General features: G+C 39.5%; 1 protein-coding gene across 1 annotated transcript in view; it reads left to right on the forward strand.

Annotated features, from left to right (window-relative positions):
• The window catches only part of LOC125225088 (C-Maf-inducing protein-like), a 104,801-nt gene extending 91,869 nt beyond the window's left edge, over nt 1–12,932 (forward strand). Inside the window, exons 4-14 of the mRNA XM_048128621.1 lie at nt 4–54; nt 1,037–1,108; nt 5,247–5,336; nt 6,904–7,142; nt 9,085–9,303; nt 9,748–10,024; nt 10,316–10,414; nt 10,694–10,849; nt 11,322–11,477; nt 12,160–12,304; nt 12,633–12,932. Of these exons, the coding sequence (XP_047984578.1) occupies nt 4–54; nt 1,037–1,108; nt 5,247–5,336; nt 6,904–7,142; nt 9,085–9,303; nt 9,748–10,024; nt 10,316–10,414; nt 10,694–10,849; nt 11,322–11,477; nt 12,160–12,304; nt 12,633–12,757 (1,629 nt within the window). The 3' untranslated portion in view covers nt 12,758–12,932. The remainder of the gene's footprint in view (nt 1–3; nt 55–1,036; nt 1,109–5,246; nt 5,337–6,903; nt 7,143–9,084; nt 9,304–9,747; nt 10,025–10,315; nt 10,415–10,693; nt 10,850–11,321; nt 11,478–12,159; nt 12,305–12,632) is intronic.
• The last annotated feature ends 9,520 nt before the right edge of the window (nt 12,933–22,452 follow it).

Below are 22,452 nucleotides of genomic sequence, written 5' to 3' on the forward strand. Positions count from 1 at the left end.
CAGGCGAGCGACGCTTACACGAGGGACCAGTGGTACCACTCCATTGTATGGAGAGTGAGTATTTTATGAAAATTATGTATTTAAAAAAATATTTTATCTTCAGTGTGCATAGCCGAATGCACAAACGCTTCACGAAACGCTCACGAATCGTGAGCGAATCAACGAATCGTCAGCGAATCAACGAATCGTCAGCGAATCAACGAATCGTCAGCGAATCGTGAAGCGTCTGGGCATTCGGCTACGCCCACTGATTAGCCGAAACGTCTGCCATCGATACCATTACTTAGGCTTAAAATAAATTTAATAGCGGAAAATGTCTGCCTTGGGCATAAATAGGGTATAAATAATACGGGTCCCATTGACCTAAGTGGTGGAGAATTTCGCTGCATTGGTTGAAGTCTTGGTGGCTCAGTTGGCAGAGCGCTGGAGTATCGATCGATCCAGAGGCCGTGACTTCAAGTCTCACTCAAGGCAGACATTTTCCACTTTTAAATTTAAAAAAAATGCAACCATCTCGGTACAGTCGCCATCAGATATGTGGCACCTTGACAATAGAGGCGTGTTTAAACGTTTTTAACATCCTAGGTGAAAATGAAATACCTATTTATTTTTCAAGTAGGCATATTATATTACAATGAGCATATGAACATCAAATAAGGCTACGCCGGCTCTAACCCTACGCCTCAGCTTCGAGATTTCAGTCCCCCCTCAGTTGGAGGGGGGGTATCCACTATGGGACCGGCAAGAAACTTGACTGGGCACTTCTTTGAGTTTTGATTGATGCGTAGACGCTCTGATATATCTGTCGTTTAATACATAATACAGTATTTATATACTTAAATATTTAGGTACATTTTATCAATAGTTCCTACTCTATATGTATTACAAATCAGGTTTTCCCGAACAAACATTCAAAATTTTTAGGAGATATGTATTCTATAAACATGATTTAGATAAATCTGTTCCCCATAATTCACTGTAGTTATTAATGATATAAAAAAGCACTTACTGATGCGAAATCTTATTTACTTTGCAGAGAAACATGATAAGATATCGCAACATCCTCACGAAGAGTGATCGAAAGGAGGTTGTTATGAAGGAATTGAAGGTTAGTATTGTTAGTTTAAGTTTTGACTATCTTTAGCAAATATTGAATGTTTTTGCTACTTCAAGTAAATCTATGAAAATATTTGTTCAAAACTACGCAAAACTGCTTAATTTTTTTTTTAACAAACCGATAAAACTGTACATTATTTACCTTGAACATGGGTCTATTATGTTCGACAGTAGTAAGGTCAATAGGGGTAAGTGTGTCATAAGGAGAAAATGGGCTACCAGTGGCGTAGCGAGGGGGGGGCCGGGGGGGCCATGGCCCCGGGCGGCACATGACAGGGGGCGGCAAAATCGGCAATTAAAAATTATAACATAACATAGAGACAGAGTCGCAGCATAAGTGTTCCTTTGTACCTTTTTGTTACGGAACCCTACTAATAAAAGAAAAATTAAATTATGAGACCAACATTTTTCAAATCGCGCTGTGAAACGCGCCAATTCTCTGTTTTGTGCTGGCGCCAGGGGCGGCTCACTCCGCGATTCTATCGCCGCGCTACAAGTACATCCTCGCGGCCGCGAGTTCGCGGCCTACTCAGGGGTGGCGCGCGTTCTCACGGAATGCACGTTCGCACTTTCTATTGTTAGTTTACGTCGCGAGGTTTTTTAAGCGATGTCCGCGTGTTGAATGGCTAATAATACTTAGTTAAATAGACATATTGAATAAAATAAATACCATAAGACATTCTTACACAGATCTACTATTGATTAAGTCCCACGGAAAAGTTCAATAAGGCTTGTGATGTTGGAACTTCCAAAATATATAAATACAGTATATATACCTAGAAAGTTCCCAAGATTTGAATATAATAGTATAACATTTTATGTGAGTATTAGGTAACCCTATCACCGGACGCCGCGCACGTGCGGCTCGTTTCTTTGTAAGAATTTTGTAGGTATTTAAAAAGGCGGCATTTCGGGAACATCAAAGCAGTGGGCCTTCTGTACTTGTACTATTATATATTCTGTGCTGGCGCCGAATCAACGCCGAATACACCACGGCTGCGAGGGACGCGGGGCGGGGGCGCGAACGGCCGCACGCTGCCGAGCTTCCACGAACTATAGGCGAATGTTCGAAGAACTATGGCGAAAGAGCTTAAGCGGCAGCTATATTACACGATAAAACACCTTATCTTCATACAGTTAAGCCTTACTTTGTAATGAATGGAGTTTTATATTTTTGTACTTACGACACATGAGTACTTGAGTTGAGCAAACAAAATTCGTCATTTTGTTCCGAAGTTTCGATTTTAAAAACTGCAATTTTTACTTCTTAGAGTTCTTAGTGCTAAGTTTAATTTATAATAGGAAAATATTACATTTGATCTGTGGATTGATATTCAATTCACTTATTGTCAAATTGAGTAAGTGTCTATTTTAAGCATTTTTAGGGTTCCGTAGTTAACTAGGAACCCTTATAGTTTCGCCATTTCTGTCTGTCCGTCCGTCCGTCCGTCCGTCCGTCCGTCCGCGGATAATCTCAGTAACCGTTAGCACTAGAAAGCTGAAATTAGGTACCAATATGTACATCAATCACGCCAACAAAGTGCAAAAATAAAAAATGGAGAAAATGTTTTATTAGGGTACCCCCTACATGTAAAGTGGGGGCTGATAGTTGTCTTTTTTTTCATTCCAACCCCACATGTGATACATTGTTGGATAGGTATTTAAAAATGAATAAGGGTTTACTGAGATCGTTTTTTGATAATATTAATATTTTCGGAAATAATCGCTCCTAAAGGAAAAAAAAGTGCGTCCCCCCCCTCTAACTTTAGAACCAGATGTTTAAAAAATATGAAAAAAATCACAAAAATAGAACTTTATAAAGACTTTCTAGGAAAATTATTTTGAACTTGATAGGTTTAGTAGTTTTTGAGAAAAATACGGAAAACTACGGAACCCTACACTGAGCGTGGCCCGACACGCTCTTGGCCGGTTTTTGAATATGAATTGAATGTTGAATAGTTTTGTTCCATGTTTGAAATATTTCTCGTATGTTATGTGCGTAAGTAAACAATAATACTTTAGCTTAGTGGTAAGGCCACTGAGTAATATTAGACGGTCAACCAAATTTTAGCACTAAAAAAATCGGCTAAGTGCGAGTCGGACTCGCCTACCGAGGTATCCTACAAACTTTCAATAGTTGAATCATCAAATGGTATTCATATAACTGTACAAAAGTACAAACTTGACTAAATCCCTCAAGACTCAATTCCCACATAAGTAATATTTTAATATACAATTTTATTGTTAGACAAGACAAAGAAAATCACGATTCGACTTAAATAGTTTACGACATGTAAGGACGCTCCTGAAGCGACCTCATTATGTCAGGAAAAACGTGATGTAGGAAATGAGCGTTCAACGTACAGCGATATCTTTCGGCAAATTAAGTAAACTAATGTGTGCGAGATAGTATGGACGATGATTTTTATGAGATAATTGTTTATTATGTGAACCGATTTTAACCATTTTTCCTCTCTTTGAAAGCAAACACTTTCATTTTTATTCTGTAAAAAATACAGGTACAATAAACACCCGCAAGAGTGTTCAAATTGAAAATGTAAATCTGGAAGGATTTTTTTATAAAGTAAAAAAAAAGTTCACATTTTTTTCCAAAAACAGTTTTTCTCCACAATAAAAAAATTATGAAAAAAATAGTTCTGATATGTATAGTTTGAGTTCTTTCTAACGATAACCCACTTGCCCTAGTAAATTTGAAATTTGTAGTCTTCCTCCCTTTTATTTTGACCATTTTCTGTATTTACATTAAAAAAAATATACTTTCAATTCAATCTCTACAAGATTAACGATTTTCATAAGTATTGCAAATTTAAAAGCGATAGCATAAGTAGATCTCGAGATATTAAATAATGTGACAGACAGACAGACAGACGGACAGAGTCGCACCATAAGGGCCTTTTATTTGTACCTTTTGGTAAGGAACCCTAAAAAGGCGCGAAATTTAAATTTTCTATGGGAATTTAACCTTCGCCCCTATATTTTCAATATTTTTTTGAAGTGTCAGGATATGGTTCGTCGATGATTCCGCCAACGCCAAGGTTTAGGAAGGCACGCGTTTCAAGAAATTAATAACTAGCCGCTGAGCCCTCTACTTTTCAAATTTGCCGTTTTTTTTAGTACCAAGATTTGGTTGACCGTCTTCTTTAGTAGGAACTAGGAACAAAAGACAAAAGCTATTGGTTTGGATTACCTCAGAAAGGAAAAACGGATCCCTATAGGATCACTCGTGCGTCTTTCTGTCCATCTGTCACAGCCAATTTTCTCCAAAACTACTGAACCGATTAACTTGAAATTTAGCACACGTATGTCCTGTGACCCAAAGACGGACAAGCAATTTAAATTAAGAAAATTTAATTGTATTGTAGGGGTCACTTTTGGTTGATAAAAATGAAAATTAAAAATTAAAGTTTTTCAAACTATATTGTGTTACATTTTATCAAATGAAAGAACTTAAAATATTTTCTCAAATAATTTTTAGTCAAGTAATTTTCAAGTAATTTAATAAAATAGGTAAAAAATGCACAAAAAAAATACACGAGATAGCCTTCAATCTATGGATTACACAGGAAAGCCTATTATAAATCTACAGTCAAGCGTAAGTCAGACTTAAAAGAAAAAAAAACTCAAATTTCACTCTCTGCCGCTGAAAGGAGTTACCAAATCTCTTGAAGTCTACCTAAATTAATTTCCGTTTCGTTTTTTAGAAATTGTTCAGAATATCCATTATTCCCAAAAATTATTTAAGTGCCTTCAAAAAACGAGGCGCTTAAGCCCTTCTTGTGGTGTACGGAGCCCTTACAACCATAGCATAACTCGCACTTATAATGACCAAATCAGAGGACCAAATAATCTAGATATGTTGATCGAGGGGCGGCATATCGGCAAAATTGGTGATCGGCCCCGGGCGGCAACCACAGACGCTACGCGGCTGGCTCTGTTACTAATAAGTGTACTATAAGCGTATTAAATTAGCTGTATTGAATTCCACAGTGCTTTAGTTTACCTGTTATGCTGTGTAATTTTTGGATATTCAAATAAAAAAAATATAAATATATTAATTTTAATAGTGTGTATAATACAATGGTTGTGTATAAATAGTTGTTGTTTGGCAGAACATGGTGGATTTCGCGATGACGACGCCCCTGCAGGACGAGAGCGTGACGCGCGCGCCTCTGCAGACACTGACCGACCTGCTGTCAGAGGTGAGCGACCGTCTGCAGTCCCCACATATCTCCCAGTCCCGACATCACCTAATAAAACTTTCCATTATTCCATACCAAGAATTATTTATATAGGATTTACAATCTTCATACTAAGAATCGTACTTTAGATTTTTTAGCGCCACCTATTAAATACTATCATAACTACATTGATGATGCTTACAATTTTTTTTTTTTTTCAAAATGTGTATTGACGTGATATCATGATTAAAATAAAGACATATGTCATTTGTTCTTATAAATAACCTAACCACAAAATTATAATTTTGAAAAATATAGTGGACTGATTTTCATGAAACATGGCTAAGAACACTCCCGACTAACTCAGCTTTCAAACAAAAAAAAACTAAATCTAAATCGGGAGCTACGACAGACACACACACAGACAGACAGACAAACAAACAGACAGACAGACAGTCTGACAGACAGGCAGACACGTCAAACTTATAACACCCCTGGGTCGCGTTGGGGGTTAAAAATAGAAACATGCGAAAGTATTTGGGGTGAATAGTTGAAGAACACGTAAAAATATGATTTTGACCACTTCCAGGCTGCGAAACAGCGCCATCTAGGTTTAAGCCTAAAAACCCATACATTTCAGGGGTACGCTTTTTTGTATGGGTTTGGTCAGTCCCGTATTACATCGTTCTTGTTCCATACCGACCAAATACATTATACAGTCCATAAGTTGCGTTTGCGTAGGCGTCAGATATGAAGTTATCGTGTCTCGATCTTCCGAGTGACGTAAATGCAACTGCGAGCCTATTATGCGCACTTGTCGGCTTGGCATTCTATTGTTGTACTTTGCCTGACTTTACGTACCGGTGAATAGTTACTTAAAATAAACAAATCGATTACATTTGAATATTAGGAGTAATGTACGATTGCGACCTCGTGCTGCTTATTTGAGCATCTGCGTATTTTATTAAATTTAGGAGAGGTAGACGGCGCGGCGCCAGCTGTCATTTGATTGATTAGGTGTAGGTATGGATGTAGCTGTAGGTGCAATTTATTCCAAGCACTGAAGCATGACATTTGAAGAAATGAATTGTCACTTTCTTTGAAAGTTGAATAGGCGTAAAAGCAACTTTTAGTTCGTTTTACCCAAATGAATAATAATTATCATCATCCTGTGGTTGTCTCCTAAAATTGGCTTATAGTTTTCCCAAGTTTTCATCCAAGAAATCAAATGATCGTAGTTTATTCAACAATTTCAAATGTTCCGTTAAAGGTTCGAGTTGTCAGTTAACAGTGTCTGCATTATCTGTGATACACATGTCTTCATGTCTAGTCAGTAAGTACAACCACACTGCCCAAAAGTAGCGTAGAAATGTTGTACCTACTCGTAGTTTGGTATATTAGGCACGTACGAGTGTAAATATGGCTATTCCTGCGTTAGTGTAACGTTACAAAGTATGTATCATTCTGAACATAGCCTTAGCCGATTGCTCTTCACTCTTCGACAGCTACCAATTAAATATTTCTGAGCTTAGGTAACTACAATGATCTTCATCATACATTGTCCTCATGGATCAAAATACTGTTTCAGAAAAAGGACTGTCCCGAATGGGAGCAATGGGCAGAGAAGGCGAGCATGGTAGCTGCACCTCTGCTGGCCGAGCGCTGCGCGAGCAGCGAGCTGTGCGCGCTGCTGGCGCGGCTGTGCCGCCTGCGGCCGCGCGCCGCGCCGCTGCCTGCGCTCGCGCCGCCCGTCCGGCGCGTGCTCACGCGCAACGTCGACTTCGCCAGAGCGCCCAACGCCCGCCGACTCGTCAGAGATTATATTAGGTAGCGTACATTGATATTTATATTACTTCGTAAGGACGTTACATATGGGCACTAACAATTGGACGCCATTCGCGCACACAATGCGTAAGTATACATCAACCAATCGCATTGTAGCGTTCTACTAAAGCCAGCCGGCGTATCATGCTTCCAATTTTATCACTGATTTATGTGGATAAAGTATCCGTCACGTTTTGCCAAAGTATGTCAGTGTGAGAGTGACATATGTCTTATCGTGGATAAGTGATAAAATTGGAAGCACAATACGCCGGCAGAATTCAGTTGGAAATATATGATTTGCTTTATCCCTGCTTTTGCAATCATTGATGCCGTACCGGCCGGCCTAGCGTTTCAAAACATGTTTTATGGCCCATGACGTGCGTGTGCTATTGTTATTCACGAAAACGTACGTTATGGTATCAACAATGTTGCTGCAGCTGGTGAATAAAAAACTAGCTGAGCTAAACATTTAAACAAGTTGCTACATAAATATATTTATGGAATTGGGTTTTTGGTAGCTACCTATGTGATCTTTGAAAGATATACAAAATTATATTCTGGCTTCTGGGGCGCCATGCAACTATCTAAAAGCTGTGTAGACCTACCTACTTATTTACTGATACTATAGGCATCTGGCATCTGTTTTAATTATTCTGGTGCACTAGTTACTTTACTCACAACCGCTGCAAACTATCATTAAGATATAGGTACTTAGGGTGTTATACTTAGTCTGGTGAGGAGAAAAAAAATGTGTCTCAGGCAGTAAGAATGAATTCTTAGGCTTACTATTGGCACACCTCGGACACTGGCGATCAAATATATGAAAGAGGCGCGTTCCTAGCACACAGTCTAAGCTCGTGTAAGTGAACGCGTACTATGACTGTATGAGTGAAATATGACAGGTCGACTGTTCGCGTTTTTGACAGGCGGTAACTGTGAGGTAACCGAGAGGGGGTGGGCGGCACTTTCAGCGGGGAGCGGGAGTGGCCATACTGTACGATAGTACTCTTTATTATACTGTGCTATTGGTATACCCTATCCAATTTACTAAGATTAAGTCTACCTCTAGTTAGTCTAGTCTACTTCGTTATAACTTTCAATAACTTTCTCTGGTGTACTAGTTATCACATTCCAACGTACTACGTATAACATGTAATGTATCCATAGTAAGTTGAGTGACCATTCTTGACGTAGACGCTCATTCCTAATTTGAACAAACAAAAGAGCGACATGACACGACATAGCATCAAATCTCCGCGATGACGAATTAAAGGGCCTTGGCAGTATGGCCCTAATGACTTAACCCATTTGCTACACGTGAAATATTGCTGACCTGGGTGCAGCATTTAGCCTCATAGCCTCATTTGTGTACAATAAAGGTTAAATTATTATAGGCGTCCAATAAACATTGTGGCTTTGCAGCAGGTTAGTTAGGTTCAGTTGCCGTGACGTCAATTATTGTTTTGCATACATACAACATCATTTTACAGTGATTTATGACGTTATTTACTTTGAGAATGGGACATTGCGATTCCGGTATTATGAAACATGTACTTATGGCGGTGCTTCGGTATTTAAATTATGTACCTATTACGGTTTTCAATTATGTTATGACTTATGACTGATCCAATCGGCGATGATGACTATTCCTAGTCTTAGCTTAGGTCAGTTTTGTGGAGTGGAGTGGAACTTATCTGGTCGTACGGTACCTACTGACGTAGTCGGAATAGTCGCTGACAATAGTCAGCACAACTACTTTAAACCGAAAAACACCAAAAAAATACGGAAAAAACATTGTTATACTATGTTTACGACAGACTCATACAGTCGAAGAATTGTTACCAGTCTCGTGATTTTATGATGAAATGCTCGCTCGCGCGTAGATATTGAACATTTCACTTTCAAGTGTAGCATAATAGATTTTTGACATTTACCTTTCTTCCAGTGCCGTGAGCTCACACAACTCGGGCGCATCGCTGGTCCGCCGGTTCGTGGAGGTGACGCACGGCGGCCGCGCCGCGTGCCCGCACCCGCGTGCGGCGCCGAACCTGGCTGCCGTGGCGCTGGCCGCGCTCGACGACAGATTCCGAGACCAGTCTGAGCCGCACCAGTGCGATGACTCGGAGGAGGATGTCTTGTGCTTCGCTGATATCTTGGAACACATGTAAGATAATATGCTAAATAATTCTACTTGTGCAGCTTACCCTAGGATCTCATGATCGCTGAGAAATAACTGTTTGTGTTTAACGTACGCTCAGCTGTAAAAGCGTAAACCTAAAGTTTTTAATGACCAGCTGCACCAGTGTACGCTATAATCGATTCTTAACTAATGAAGCTGTCTTCTGCCACGAGACTTGATTGACAAATTTGCTGCTCACTTGTCATCATCATTATCAGCTTTTTATCGTCCTCTGCTGAGCGTAAGCTCTCTACTCCAGTAAGTCACATGTCCTAGCCCTGCGCTAGTCTTATACAGAAGTGACCCGCAGTTTTTCGAATGTCGTTCACTCACGAGTGAAAGGAAGCCAGGAGCTTTTTACATTTGTACCTAAGCGGACAGACCATCTTTGCTCACTACTGACGTTGTTTGATTTATATGTCTTTACAGGTCAGAATACGAAGACTGGCTAGTCGTGGTCGGCGGCGTGCTGCAACCCGTCCCGCTATGCGCGGGGGCTCTTCGCTGCCCCCGCGTAGCGGCCCGCCTGTCGCGGGTGCTGCGCGCGCTCGCGGCGGACCCGCGCTGCGCGGCGCACGGCTGCGTGGCGCCCGCGCCGGCGCGCGCCATGCGCCCGCATCCGCCCTCGTGGCTGCGAGCCGCCTCGCCGTCCGAACCGATGCTGGCGCTGCCACATGCTGAGCTGTGTCAGCTGTGGGGAGATATGGTTAGTTGTACAATATTAAAGCCTCCGCCAAACATAAAGCATTTTGATAGCGTAGCGAAATGCGCGCGCGTTTCGCTTCACAGTTCCAGGCGCGACGCCAGCGTCAGGCGCACCGCTATCATTGCGCTCCGCTAACGCTAGGCTCTCAAAACGGGCATGTGTGGCCGAGCGTTAAAAGTATAGATAGGTATTATGCGCATGTCGCGTTACCATAAAAATCACGACAATTCAGTTCTGCAAATTGCTATTGAATGTATTGTGTTCTGAACATTATATGTGATGTTTTTCCAGGTTGGTAGTTTATTGAAATGTTGCGGAAAGAGAAAAAGTTTCCTGCAAAGCATGAGCAAGCAACTGCCTGACTTCGTTCTAGTCGCTTTAACTGAACACGTAAGTACCTACTATTTATTACACACTAATACAAATTTCTAAGTTATTACCATGCCATTATATACACCTATACAACACCAAAGTTATCAGTCATGATCATTCAAGTGACTTCCTAATCAATGGTTTATGAGACGTTAGTATATCTATATTTTGATCAGAAAAATAATAATACACCCTGCAACTTACAATCAACTGCAAACGATCGTCTTTGTCTAGCTGACGCACCGACGTAACACACCATACTTTTACTCGTAGATTAACAAATAATATGTGTTACAGCCCGCAGCCCTAGAAGCTCTATGTCTTATGCTGGAATGGGAGGTGGCGAGCGGCGAGCAGACACAGCTGGAGATCATCGCGGCGCTGCAGGGCACCGACCTCGGCCAGAAGTATTACAAGGACCTGTGCGAGCGGCAGAATAATTTGCAGAGATTGGTTAGTTTACTCATAAACATAATACATTGGGTTACCTACAGCCTGCAGCCAACTCAGTGGGAGGTAGCGAGCGATTTGATTTCGTGATCAACTGATCGCCTAACTAAAACATAATTAATAATTGTTGAAATGTTTAAACTAATGATGTGGGAAAAATAATGATAGCCTAGCTTTATGAATTCTGACAGAATCAGAAACTATTAATCGCAAATTAAGACCAACAAAGTCATAAAGTAAATATCTCCTGGTTCTTACAAGTAAAACCGGGGAACTTGAGAAACAGTTGCCTGCAGTTATATTTTTTCTTTGACGACTTGAGTATTGCTGTTGAAATAGGCCATCTAGCCATCAGGTAGGTAACATATTATGTTCATATAGGTAGAAGATGAGAGTTCAATACAAAAATGTCCTAGAAGAATATTCGTTTTATTAGGTTATAGGCCCAATCGTAATCTGTGAATTGTTATTCCAGCAAGCAGAAGGCGGACCACGACGGTTAGCTCTACCAGTGCGCGCGACCGACGAAGACGTGGCAGCACTCCTTGAGGCTGGCGCGCTCGGCAACCTCGAATGTCTCTCACTCGCCTTCACCAGCGTCACGAGCGCCTGTGCACATCACCTCATCAAAGTAAGCACTAAATAGGTACCCCAGTTACTGAACCCGTGATCTAGGCTGGTACGCTCGGCAACTTCAAATGTCACTCCCCTTCACCAGCATCACAAGCGCCTCATTAAGGTATGCAGCGAGCACTCCTGGTGCAACTGACGAGAGCGTAGTAAAGTTGGTCAAGACTGATGCGCTCGGTAACCTCGAGTGTCTCTCACTCGCCATCATCAGCGTCACCAGCGCTGTGACCATCATTTCATAAAGGAGATCAGCGGATAGCGCGGATATGTGATGTTTCTTGTGCCTCTAAGAACTAAACATAACTGTAAAAATTCAAATTTATATTTACCTAGTTCTCCGCTTCATCTATTAGCCTCAAGGTAAATTATTTACATGCTGAGTAACCATAACCTACTTAGTCTGTAGGTACTACATACTTAAGGTACAGCGTTTTTTCCCGCATACCATTTCTATTAGTAGTCGAATCACTTCAAGTTGAAACATAGGTACCTAGTTAGAAATAAATACAAATGCGTACCTATGTATTTCAATGTACCCTATCCTATATATATGTATACATACTTAAAATACGTACAATTAAGACTGTTAACAATTAAGTACATGAGAACCAATGTTAAGTACCTATTCATTGATTTTTTACCTAATATCTATGATTTTTAAACCTTTGACCCTGATTTTTCAGCTCCCGTCGTTACGATACCTAAACTTATGGGCGACTCAGTTCGGAGATTCTGGTGTCCAGCTTATCGCGGAGCACCTACCACGACTGCAAGTCCTCAATTTGTGTGAGACACCTGTCTCTGACAAGGGCATTGAAGCACTCTCAGGTAATTTTAAATTTATTTTCTAGACATTACTCCCCACAACACAATAACCTAATCACCCTGGACACAGTGGACACTGCTCATATCAAATAATACTTTTCGTTCCAACCATTTACACTAGCCCATTGTCCTAGAATTGACTAATGTTGTACAAGTAGTACCTGAAGACCTACCGTGATCCACATACAACGTGTCGCCTCTATGTTGCACACTTATAGGTAGGTACCTACATTTGTAGGTAAGTGAATGTAACAGGAAGGCAACGCGTCGAACGTTTCGCTGTAGGCGGTAGTACTCCGGCAGCTGGATTAACAAACTCTTTCGTTTCCAGCGCTCACCAGCCTCCGCCGGCTAAACCTGAATAGCACGCGACTGTCGGCCGAGGCGTTCGCGAAGCTGCGCGAGCGCCTGCCCGGCCTGCAGGAGTACGACATCCGCTACACGGAGGCGTGGTGACAGCGGACCTCGCCTCGCCCCTCCACCAGTTCCAACAACACCATCATATAGGCTTCACTCGATCTCAGGTTCACTCTATTTGAGTATGTTCGGAAAGAGAAGACTCGTGGAATGTAAGGGGCCCATCCCTTTCCGCACAGGCTCTTCAAACTAATTAATCTGACCAACTACTGCCGTGATGTGATACAGACAGCATCAAATAGTTGTGGCTAATTACTTAGAGCCAGTGGTGGGCAAACTAAAAAGTTTGAAAAATCATTGAGGGCCAGACTTTGAAAAGCCAAAATACGTTATTATTTACTTACTAGGTACAATGCTGGCCATTTCACACATTTTGAAGGACCGGTCGAGGGCCGGATAAAATCGTTTCGTGGGCCGTATTTGGCCTTGTAGTACTCAGGCCACGTTGGCTTTTAATAATCTAGATATTTGATGCTGACTGTACCCTGTACCATACCTATCTACAATGTTCTTATTCGTGCAAGTACCAAAATAATTGCTGCAATTAAAGATATTTGCTTACAACCAAGAATGGGTAGTTAAACAGTTTCGGTTTGTTGGTGAAGAGAAGAATGCATTTTTTTACTTACCTAATAGATTAATGTTTTTATTTTATTGTAACCCACAATAAAATAAAAACTCTTTTTCCGGTCATACGGTAATTACTCATATAGGTATATTTAGGTCGAATGCTGCCTGATTGTTGTTTGAAAACTTATTGCCTATATCTAGTTTTATAGATTTATCAAGTCAATGCCTTTCTTTATTATCGCGAATCTACGAGTAAAAGCGATCTTACCACCAAGCAAAACATTTGCAAAAAAAGTTTAATAATGTCATTGATTAAGTTTGGTAAGCTAAATTGTGAGTGTGTTTAGTAAGACGTCCCACTTTGTCGGTTACTATTAAGGCGAGATTTGCATCTTTATATGAATAAACTGACAAAGCGGCTTTATAGCAATCGAGAAAGTGGGACGTTTTCCCGTGCACGCTCACAATTTGTTTTGGGATTCCCAGTGTTTGCCTATTGTTTCCCATTTATATATATAATATAGGCACAAAAATATCGAATTTAATAATTATTATGTCAGTAATTTATTACTCTGTTTTGTAGGAAATTCATTGGTCTTTAGGACTTCACTGTAAATAAATTTTGTTTAGGTATAAATGCGTTTGTCAGTGAGACTGTTTACACCAATTAGGTTTAGCGTCAGAAAATGTAAAGATGTTAATGTCTAAATCTTTATGTATGTAATTACTAATTATTCTATATCTGTCTATTTCCACTCAAATAAATGGATCTATTATTTAATAAAATCAGTTACGTCGTTATAAGTGAGTGAATCGACTTTTTCTTGCCAGTTATTGCCATGGTTACGGCCCCCTGAGTCACGCTGGTTTTATGCAAAATTAAGCTACTGAAGTTATGCAAGAATGCATGTAGTCCATGTTTGTAGGTGGCAAATTAAGGAAAGGGCTTGTTAACACCAGAAAAATGCATGTTTGCATAGTTTAAGAAGCATAATTTTTCATAAAACCATCGTGACTCAGGGGACCGTTACCATGGCAATAACAGGCAAGAAAAAGTTGATTCACCCAGTTCATTACTCTCAATGTTACCTACATAGGTACTTACAATTCTCAGAAAATTCAATATAAACTTTTTCTTACGCGAAATTGCATGAATTATAGTTAATTACAAAACAGGTTGTATTTATACTATACAGACGTAGTGCGAAAAGCTTTTTCTTCGTATTTTCCCGGAAACGTTCGTATTTGTCATGCTCACAGAACTTAATTTAGATAGAAGAAACAAATTCATATATTTGTATAGGGGCCGAGCGTGTCAAATTTTGTACTGAAGTTGATTCTTGCCTGTAATTTTAAATATGTCTCAGGCTCTTGATTGTTCATAATTTTTGTGTTGTTGCAATTGAATATCACGTAACGAGGCATTGTTTATGTTTTGGTTGACTTCAACTTACAAAAATTGACGCCCGAAAGCTGCAAGCTGCGAGTAAAGATGGACAACTCAGTGGATTTCACTGAGTTCATTTGACACGCTAAGTAGATATGTTTGCTTGATCTATGGTATATATGACATCTGTGGTCATGCTAGTTCAAACAGTGTCAGTACGTCTTGTACTGACACTGACTACAATAGCAAGTTTCCGTAAAAATACAAAGGAAAAGCTTTTCGCACTACATCGGTACCTACTCATAGCAAAATACGTATAATAGCCATTTGATAATTTCCATTAAACCCATCGAACACCTATCCCAAACAGTATTGTAGATATGTAGTAAAGTAAGTGATCTGCGTATATCTACTTCTTATTCCATAACATCTATTTTGCGCATTAAATGTAAATAAATATGTAAAAGCGGGTACTATTGCATATTTTACAATTGACCGAAAGGTTACATAAGATGCACATTTCTTACTGCCACCCTGCCACTGTTAACCGGCAGAGTCTACCTTTATTATAAAACCCTGTTCGCCTAACAGTCACTTATCACATAAATTAGATATAAGAACTGAAATACTATCCATGTAAATAGGTACCTAAATTAAATATCATTCATGTTTACGGCTAAAGCAAGAATAATCGAGAGAACACCTATTTAAATCGACTTGGGCATATTTAAAATTGGTGACTGATCGTACAGTTGGCAGTGAATATTATTAGTACCTAAACTACTCGTTATAATAAACGATGATAACTGTTATATGTATGGTTTAAAAGGGAAATACTCCGGGCAAATAGGGAAGTAGTAAAGTTAACACATCACGAGTTGATTTTTCCATTTGCATAAGTGACGCCCTCTGCGCAGAATATTGCAATATCGGCCAGCTGCTGGGGTCAGTCACGATTAAATGTATCGGCGGCCGATAGTGAAATTCCAACGCATTAAGTACCTACCTATGGAGAAAACTATTTTTCACCACACCAACTGGTAAAGGCTTACTTTGCTATTCGAAAACAGATAGCAAAATTGCATTTTATCCACAAGAGTGCAAAGTAATTTCATACAAATTTTAACTTGACATCTTGAGCTGGCTGGCAGAATTTACCTATAAATGATGATTTTGAATCATAAATATTGAATAAATTGATAGATTTAATTTAGTTTGATGTTTTATAGTCAGTATTTTGTTCGTGTTGGTGTGGTGAAAAAATTTGTGTTTCACTCGGCGGCAAAGTTTGTTTAACCTTCGTGCCTTGAAACCCTCGCGACGCTCAAGATTCCACTTTTTGAACCACTCGCTACGCTCGCGGTTCAATATTGGAATCTTTCGCTTGTTCGGGTATCAATATTGGCACGTGCGGTTAAACAACAACTTTGCCCCCTTGTAAAACAAATAACTATTTCATTCCCTGAGACGACGAAGCCCAGCTACGCGGGGCACCTAATAGTATTTCTATGCCCATCAGACATCTCAAGTAACCTATCATACCCAACTGTTGGATTAATGTGACCACCAACCGTCCGGAACCTGTCAATCTGCCTGATCGTGATCTTACTATCGGCCACCGATATATCACATGTTAGGTATCTACTTGTATATTGTAGGGTTGCTGTTAAGTCGGTTACTTAGATAGATACATAGTTATGTAGTTAGTTATTAAATTAAAAGTTACGCTTAAACTACCTATTACTATAGGATTAATTTAAGACATGTTGGCTGTGAGTATTAATCCGACACGCATTTTTGAATGTTTGGTGTGCTCTCGTGAGGTGTTTCTCGATCGAGCACAATCTCTTAATTGTAAGTCAGTGGTATATTTAACATACATTATTTACACATTCTTATTAGTTAAAGTCTAGCCGATTTAGTTATATCAAAATGTAAAAAAGTATGAATGTGGAAATTAAACTTACATAATACAAACGATGTGGGTACTACTAACCCTTGCCTAAAGCGCATTCACAATTTAGTCAATAGATTCAAAAACCCCGTGCTAAAAGTAAGTTTATGTAGGCCGTCAGGTGATCCAGTGAAAATACTATTTTTTTCCTTTTACCAAAATTTCATTACCTACCAGTTCCTCCAGCAGAGGGTCCGGAAAACGTTAAATACTAGAAACATATCTAAAATTATAATAAAAATACCTAATTAGATAATCAAACATTCGTCATGGTTAGGCAATAGGAAACTATGTATAATGTCGAGCCAGATAAGCATCCGAGCGAGCTATGTGCCAGTTGCGATGTAAATCAACAATAGGTAAATATGTACAAAACAGTCAACAGTCTGTACATTATTATTTCAATGACTGAATTTATACTTAATTTGTATAGGTAAATTGTAGCATAATTATTATTTAGAACGTATTTTGATCTTATTTATTTTGAATAGCTTCTACTATCTTGTTTAATAATTTAAAATATTTTTATTATTTTATTGACTCTGTTGAAAACACATGTTTTACATATGATTTTCTTTTGTAAATAGTATAAACGTCACTTGTTAATATGTAGGTTATTATTAAAACCATACAACTTTGATGTAAAAGATGTGTCTGTTGAAATCAGAGATGTTTTAATGTATGTCTCCCACACCTACCAATTATCGTAACCAAAACGGCAAAAAGTATTACGTACATTGAAATTAGTGTCACGAAGAGGTATAAGACTTATTTAGGTGTCCGTGCCTTCGCTTGAACCACTAATGAGATTAACACCTTCATAACTCGGCCCTAATCGAGTGAATTCCTCGACTAGTAGCGCCATCTGGCGCGCCAGTCAAGTACTAGTGTCGCCCGGTTACCAGCGCTCGGCTGCTTTTTCCTCAGTACGCTTTTGTAACTCGGCCGAGCAACACGTTTACAAAAGCAAGTCTTAAAAAGTTCGAGAAATTTAAAACATCGAGAAGATTATGATTACTTCTAACTTCGTGATATTCCGCTCGGTGCCTTTGGCCCAGCGACGAGACGCAGTGACCTCCTGTAGGCACCGTCATAAGTACGCGGATAGATATGCCTCAGTCACGTGAGACTGACATGGCGTCGTCCCGTGAGACGACAGACATCGTCCCGTGAGACGACAGACGTCGTCCTGTGAGACGACAGACGTCGTCCTGTGAGACGGCAGACGTCGTCCCGTGAAACGAAAGATATCGTCCCGTTAGACGATAGAGGTTGTCCTGTGAGACGACAGACGTCGTCCTGTGAAACGACAGATGTCGTCCCGTGAGACAACAGACGTCGTCCCGTGAGACGAAAGACGTCGTCCCGTGAGACGACAGGCGTCGTCCCGTGAGACGACAGGCGTCGTCCCGTGAGACGACAGGCGTCGTCCCGTGAGACGACATGACGTCGTCCAGTGAGATGACATGGCGTAGTCCCGTGAGACGACAAGCGTCGTCCCGTTAGACGACATGGCGTCGTGCCGTGACACGACAGGCGTCGTCCAATGAGACGACATTGCATTGTCCCGCGAGACGACAGGGTTGTTCCTGTGTGGTGGCATGGAGATGATGAAGAAAATTGACAGCGATGGGACGCAGTGTAATCCTATGCACCGTCATAAAGAATATAAAGGACAAATGCTACGCTCACGTAAGACGAGACAGAGCGACGTCCCGTGAGACGACATAGGTTCGTCCCTTGAAAAGTCATAGCTTCGCCTCGTGAGGTGACAGGACACAAGAGATGTCGAAACGACAGATGAGGTCCCTTTAGATAACCTGGCCTATGAAAAGATAGGGCCCACGATCCAATAGGGCATCGCCTCGTGATATGACGAAGGAAATCATTCATTGTGCAGACATGATTCGTCATTAGAGACAACATGAGTAAAGTTGTGCTGTGCGAAAAAGTACACTGTCATATAAATTGACAAGCGTCGCCCCGTAAAAGATTGAACTTTGCAGCGACTTGGAATTTGGATTTCGTTGCCCTATGCGATGATTTACGACATCCTGTGAGAACCCATTGGGTTATTACATGCTATGCACTAATTCACCTTTCGTGTCATGAGACGAGCGTTATGATCACGAGGCAAAATGTTGTATTTGTACTCGAATCTCAATGAGATTATGTCGCTTTAAGATCTACTTTGCGGTAATTAGATAGATAGATAGATAAAAACTTTATTGCATAAAAATATCATGAAAAAAAAAAAAAAAAAAAAAAAAAAAAAATTAAGAACTATAAGAATTAGCACAACTCTTAACTAAACATACTTTGTATAAGGTATTTCTAAACATATATACTTCGTAGAAGGTCTTTCGAATCAGAACCACAGCGTACGTGTTAACCTGAGACATACACAATTACACAGTTTAGTCATTGTCTTATTAGACAAAAATCATCACGTGATGGGTTCCCATAAGTGGGGTCGTTTTAGACAGGTAAAGTGAACGACATCGGCGTCGTCTCAATTGCCTAATTAGCTAATACATAATCAGCGTGGTCACCTGACCAACAGATGAATGATTGTGAGGAATGTCCAAATTTCTCTCACTCGTGAATATCTGAACGGCCATAATGATGACGAATGTGTGATCCAATTACTGTAAAGCAACGCCGTTATTGCCAACCTAATTTGTCATGTCAACTTTTAGAATGCTCGTCATGATAGAGGTTTATTACAATATAGCAGGTTTGACGTTGTGAAAATCCACTTCCACATCTAAAAACGTGTGGGTGGAGCTTCGGTAGCAATTAACTAGCACTTTGTTGCCAGATACTAAGCGAATTAAGAAATATACATAATAGTGATGCTAAACAGAATGAAAAACCACTTTATATTACAAAGCCCTTCTTGCCCAATCAGAAAGGGAGAGGGGGCGGTGAAAATACCAATGGGAAAAAGAATATCCATTAATTTATGCTACTGTTTTACGCTATTCCTAGAGTGCAGATTCTTCTAAATGAATGATTAGAGCTCTAGTCTCATCAACTCACGGGCGTCAATAATTGACGCATGGTCTTGGGTCTTGATACGGACTTTAGAAATGCAGAAGAACCACTCAGGTACTTAGCAAATGTTGACTATTAGCTACAAAATAACTTACCGCAAAGGAAAATTCTTGTACTAGGCTCATTACTCTGTGAAACCTGGATATTAGTCTGTATTTCAGCAAACTTATAGCTGTCCGGCTGAAACGTCTAGTCGGACTAATGGCGGATAATGTTCCAGTATATGTTGTTCAGTATACCGAACTGACAAAAGTATCACTTCTGTAGCAATCGACCCAGTAGAGACTTCTGAACCAATTCATTTAGAAATAAAAAGCTACAGCTCGGAAAGTTTTCTAAGTACGATATATACATATATGTACTACAAATTGACCTCAAACTGCCGTTAATCGACCAACGGTTAGAATACTCAATCATGCATTATTACTAACGTTAGCTAGACCAAGGTTACAGACAATCCTTGAAGAGGTTAATTACAAAGACAACAAACTCGTACCGGAAATCTGACTCCCAAATATATACGATATTTTGTGGATAGTTTGGCAGAATAACTTAAAGGATATGTTATTTAGCACAATAGAATTTTAGTATGCCTTGTTGCATTGTTACTCAGGACGGACTCTCGTCGTAAAAGGATTTGTCGGTTGTCCAGTTCGATGGCGTAATGTTACGAATCCTATGTTTCTATAAATAACTAACGAATTAGATTAAAGAGACGACCGAACAATATTCTCAAACTATTTACAGCGAAGAACTATGGCTTACATCTCTTGACCGAAGTAAATGAAGTTGGTCCTAAACTTAAACAACTACACAAAACAAAGCAAGAAACCGTGTAGGTAAATTGTATTCAAAGTGCTTATTTGTTGTATGAGTATGATATATCGAAAACACTTTAATCTCATTAAAACCAATAGGACAATACATTTTCCGAGAGAAGCCGATTTTCACAATTTGCTAAGGCACTCTTATGGATAAAATGTTGAAAGGTAGTCACTGAATGTGGAGGCCTGTTTCTGAAATGATAAATTAAACGGAAATTGAAGGATGAATCTCTTTCGATTTTAGACCACATTTTCCTCTTACAAATAAAGAGGCGCTCGCATCCTAAAATTATCGCCCGCTACTGCGGTATTACTAACAGAAAGTTCCCGTTTATTTCATTTGACAAATGTTTTCTGAATAGGTTTCTGGGGCCTAGAGAGATTAACAGAAGTTGCATATTTACAATTAACTTTTGGAACTCCATTAGCGCGTTGTAGGATCGGTACACATTTCCGCAGTTGCTTACTAAGCGCCATTTATTAGAATTTTGCGGCGCGACTATTTGTCAGTAACAGAGGAGACGCCACAACTTATTCAAAAAACGGTCCGTAAGGCCAGAGGACGAGTCCCAGTCCCAATTGAATTTAGTGTAAGGAACTAGAAATATGATGTTTATAACATTACTGTGCATAAGACTTAATTTAGAAGACTTCGGACTCCTAATATACCTGACATACAAGAATTTGTTAGGACACTCATAAAAGGGAGCGCAGATTCTAGGCAAAATGGGTTTCTAGTGGTAACAGAAAACTTAAAAATATTGCCGTTTAAATAGATATTGATGAACTATATTTATCAGAAGTAAGGTCTTGAGACCTAAATAAAAAATAAAAGCTCAGCGCTTAAGGTACGCAGTAGGTACTTATAGCTACGATATTTTGACCTATTGGTCTCGAATGACAGGCAAGTGTAAATACCATTGTCATCGTCCGTGGCGCTACATGCTACAGCCGTGCGTACGTACGACTTTTAAGAAAATCCTAATTATATGCCATACGATAAATAAATAATTGTCATCTCGATATAATTGTAGAATCAGGTATTACCTTACATAACAGTTGCATCTTGTTTATGGGAAGTCCCGCTGCATATGGATTTTGGGAAATAAGCAAGAATACAGTAAATATTAACCCGTATGTTTATGTGTATACATCAGTTTATAAAGAACGTGAGACATTTATATTATTCGCACAAAAGAGCAATATAGAATATATTGCTTTGCAATTTGGTGATAAATTACGAAAGTGCTGAAAAGAAAACTATTTACTATCTTAAGCTGATGACTGAATTTTAATTATAAATGGGTAATCGTACATCATTAACCCTTATTTGAATAGTTATCTGTCGTCTTACATTCTTATTAGAATATCGAAATGGACTAAAGAGCCATAAGTCGTAATGTTTTAGAATTACTAGCTCACGAATCGTACAATTTTCCCTTTATAAATTCGGCTAGTCAGCACATAAGTCATAAAAATGATAAGCCTAAAAATATATGCATCACATATTCATAATTATTCAAACACAAATTAAATATTTCAAATATCGAAAAAAGCATACTAGCTAGACATAGTAAAAGACTAAATAAAGTTGACGAGTACAGTGTAGAGAGGATTCCCGCATTAACATTCATGTATATTCATGGAAGTATCAAAGTCAATTTAATTAGAAATAATTGCCTTCATTTGATCTTCGCCTAAGTATGTGTGACTCATTAGATCATTGATTCGTTTCAATCGCTTGTATCCCAAAGATTTTTGCTCAGTTGACCCATTTTAATTTAATAGGAAAAATTTACATAGTTTCCGTTCTCGTAAAGACTTTGAGTAGGAGCTTACCTTTTATTATATGGATCCTTAGCTAATCATGGCCATGGTATTATCAATTCAGTCAGAAGCCGAAAATGTATTATCATCTTATTTGCAGTTTTGCTACCAGTCC

Source organism: Leguminivora glycinivorella, chromosome 4 (assembly GCF_023078275.1).
Source record: "Leguminivora glycinivorella isolate SPB_JAAS2020 chromosome 4, LegGlyc_1.1, whole genome shotgun sequence".
NCBI classification, from domain to species: domain Eukaryota; kingdom Metazoa; phylum Arthropoda; class Insecta; order Lepidoptera; family Tortricidae; genus Leguminivora; species Leguminivora glycinivorella.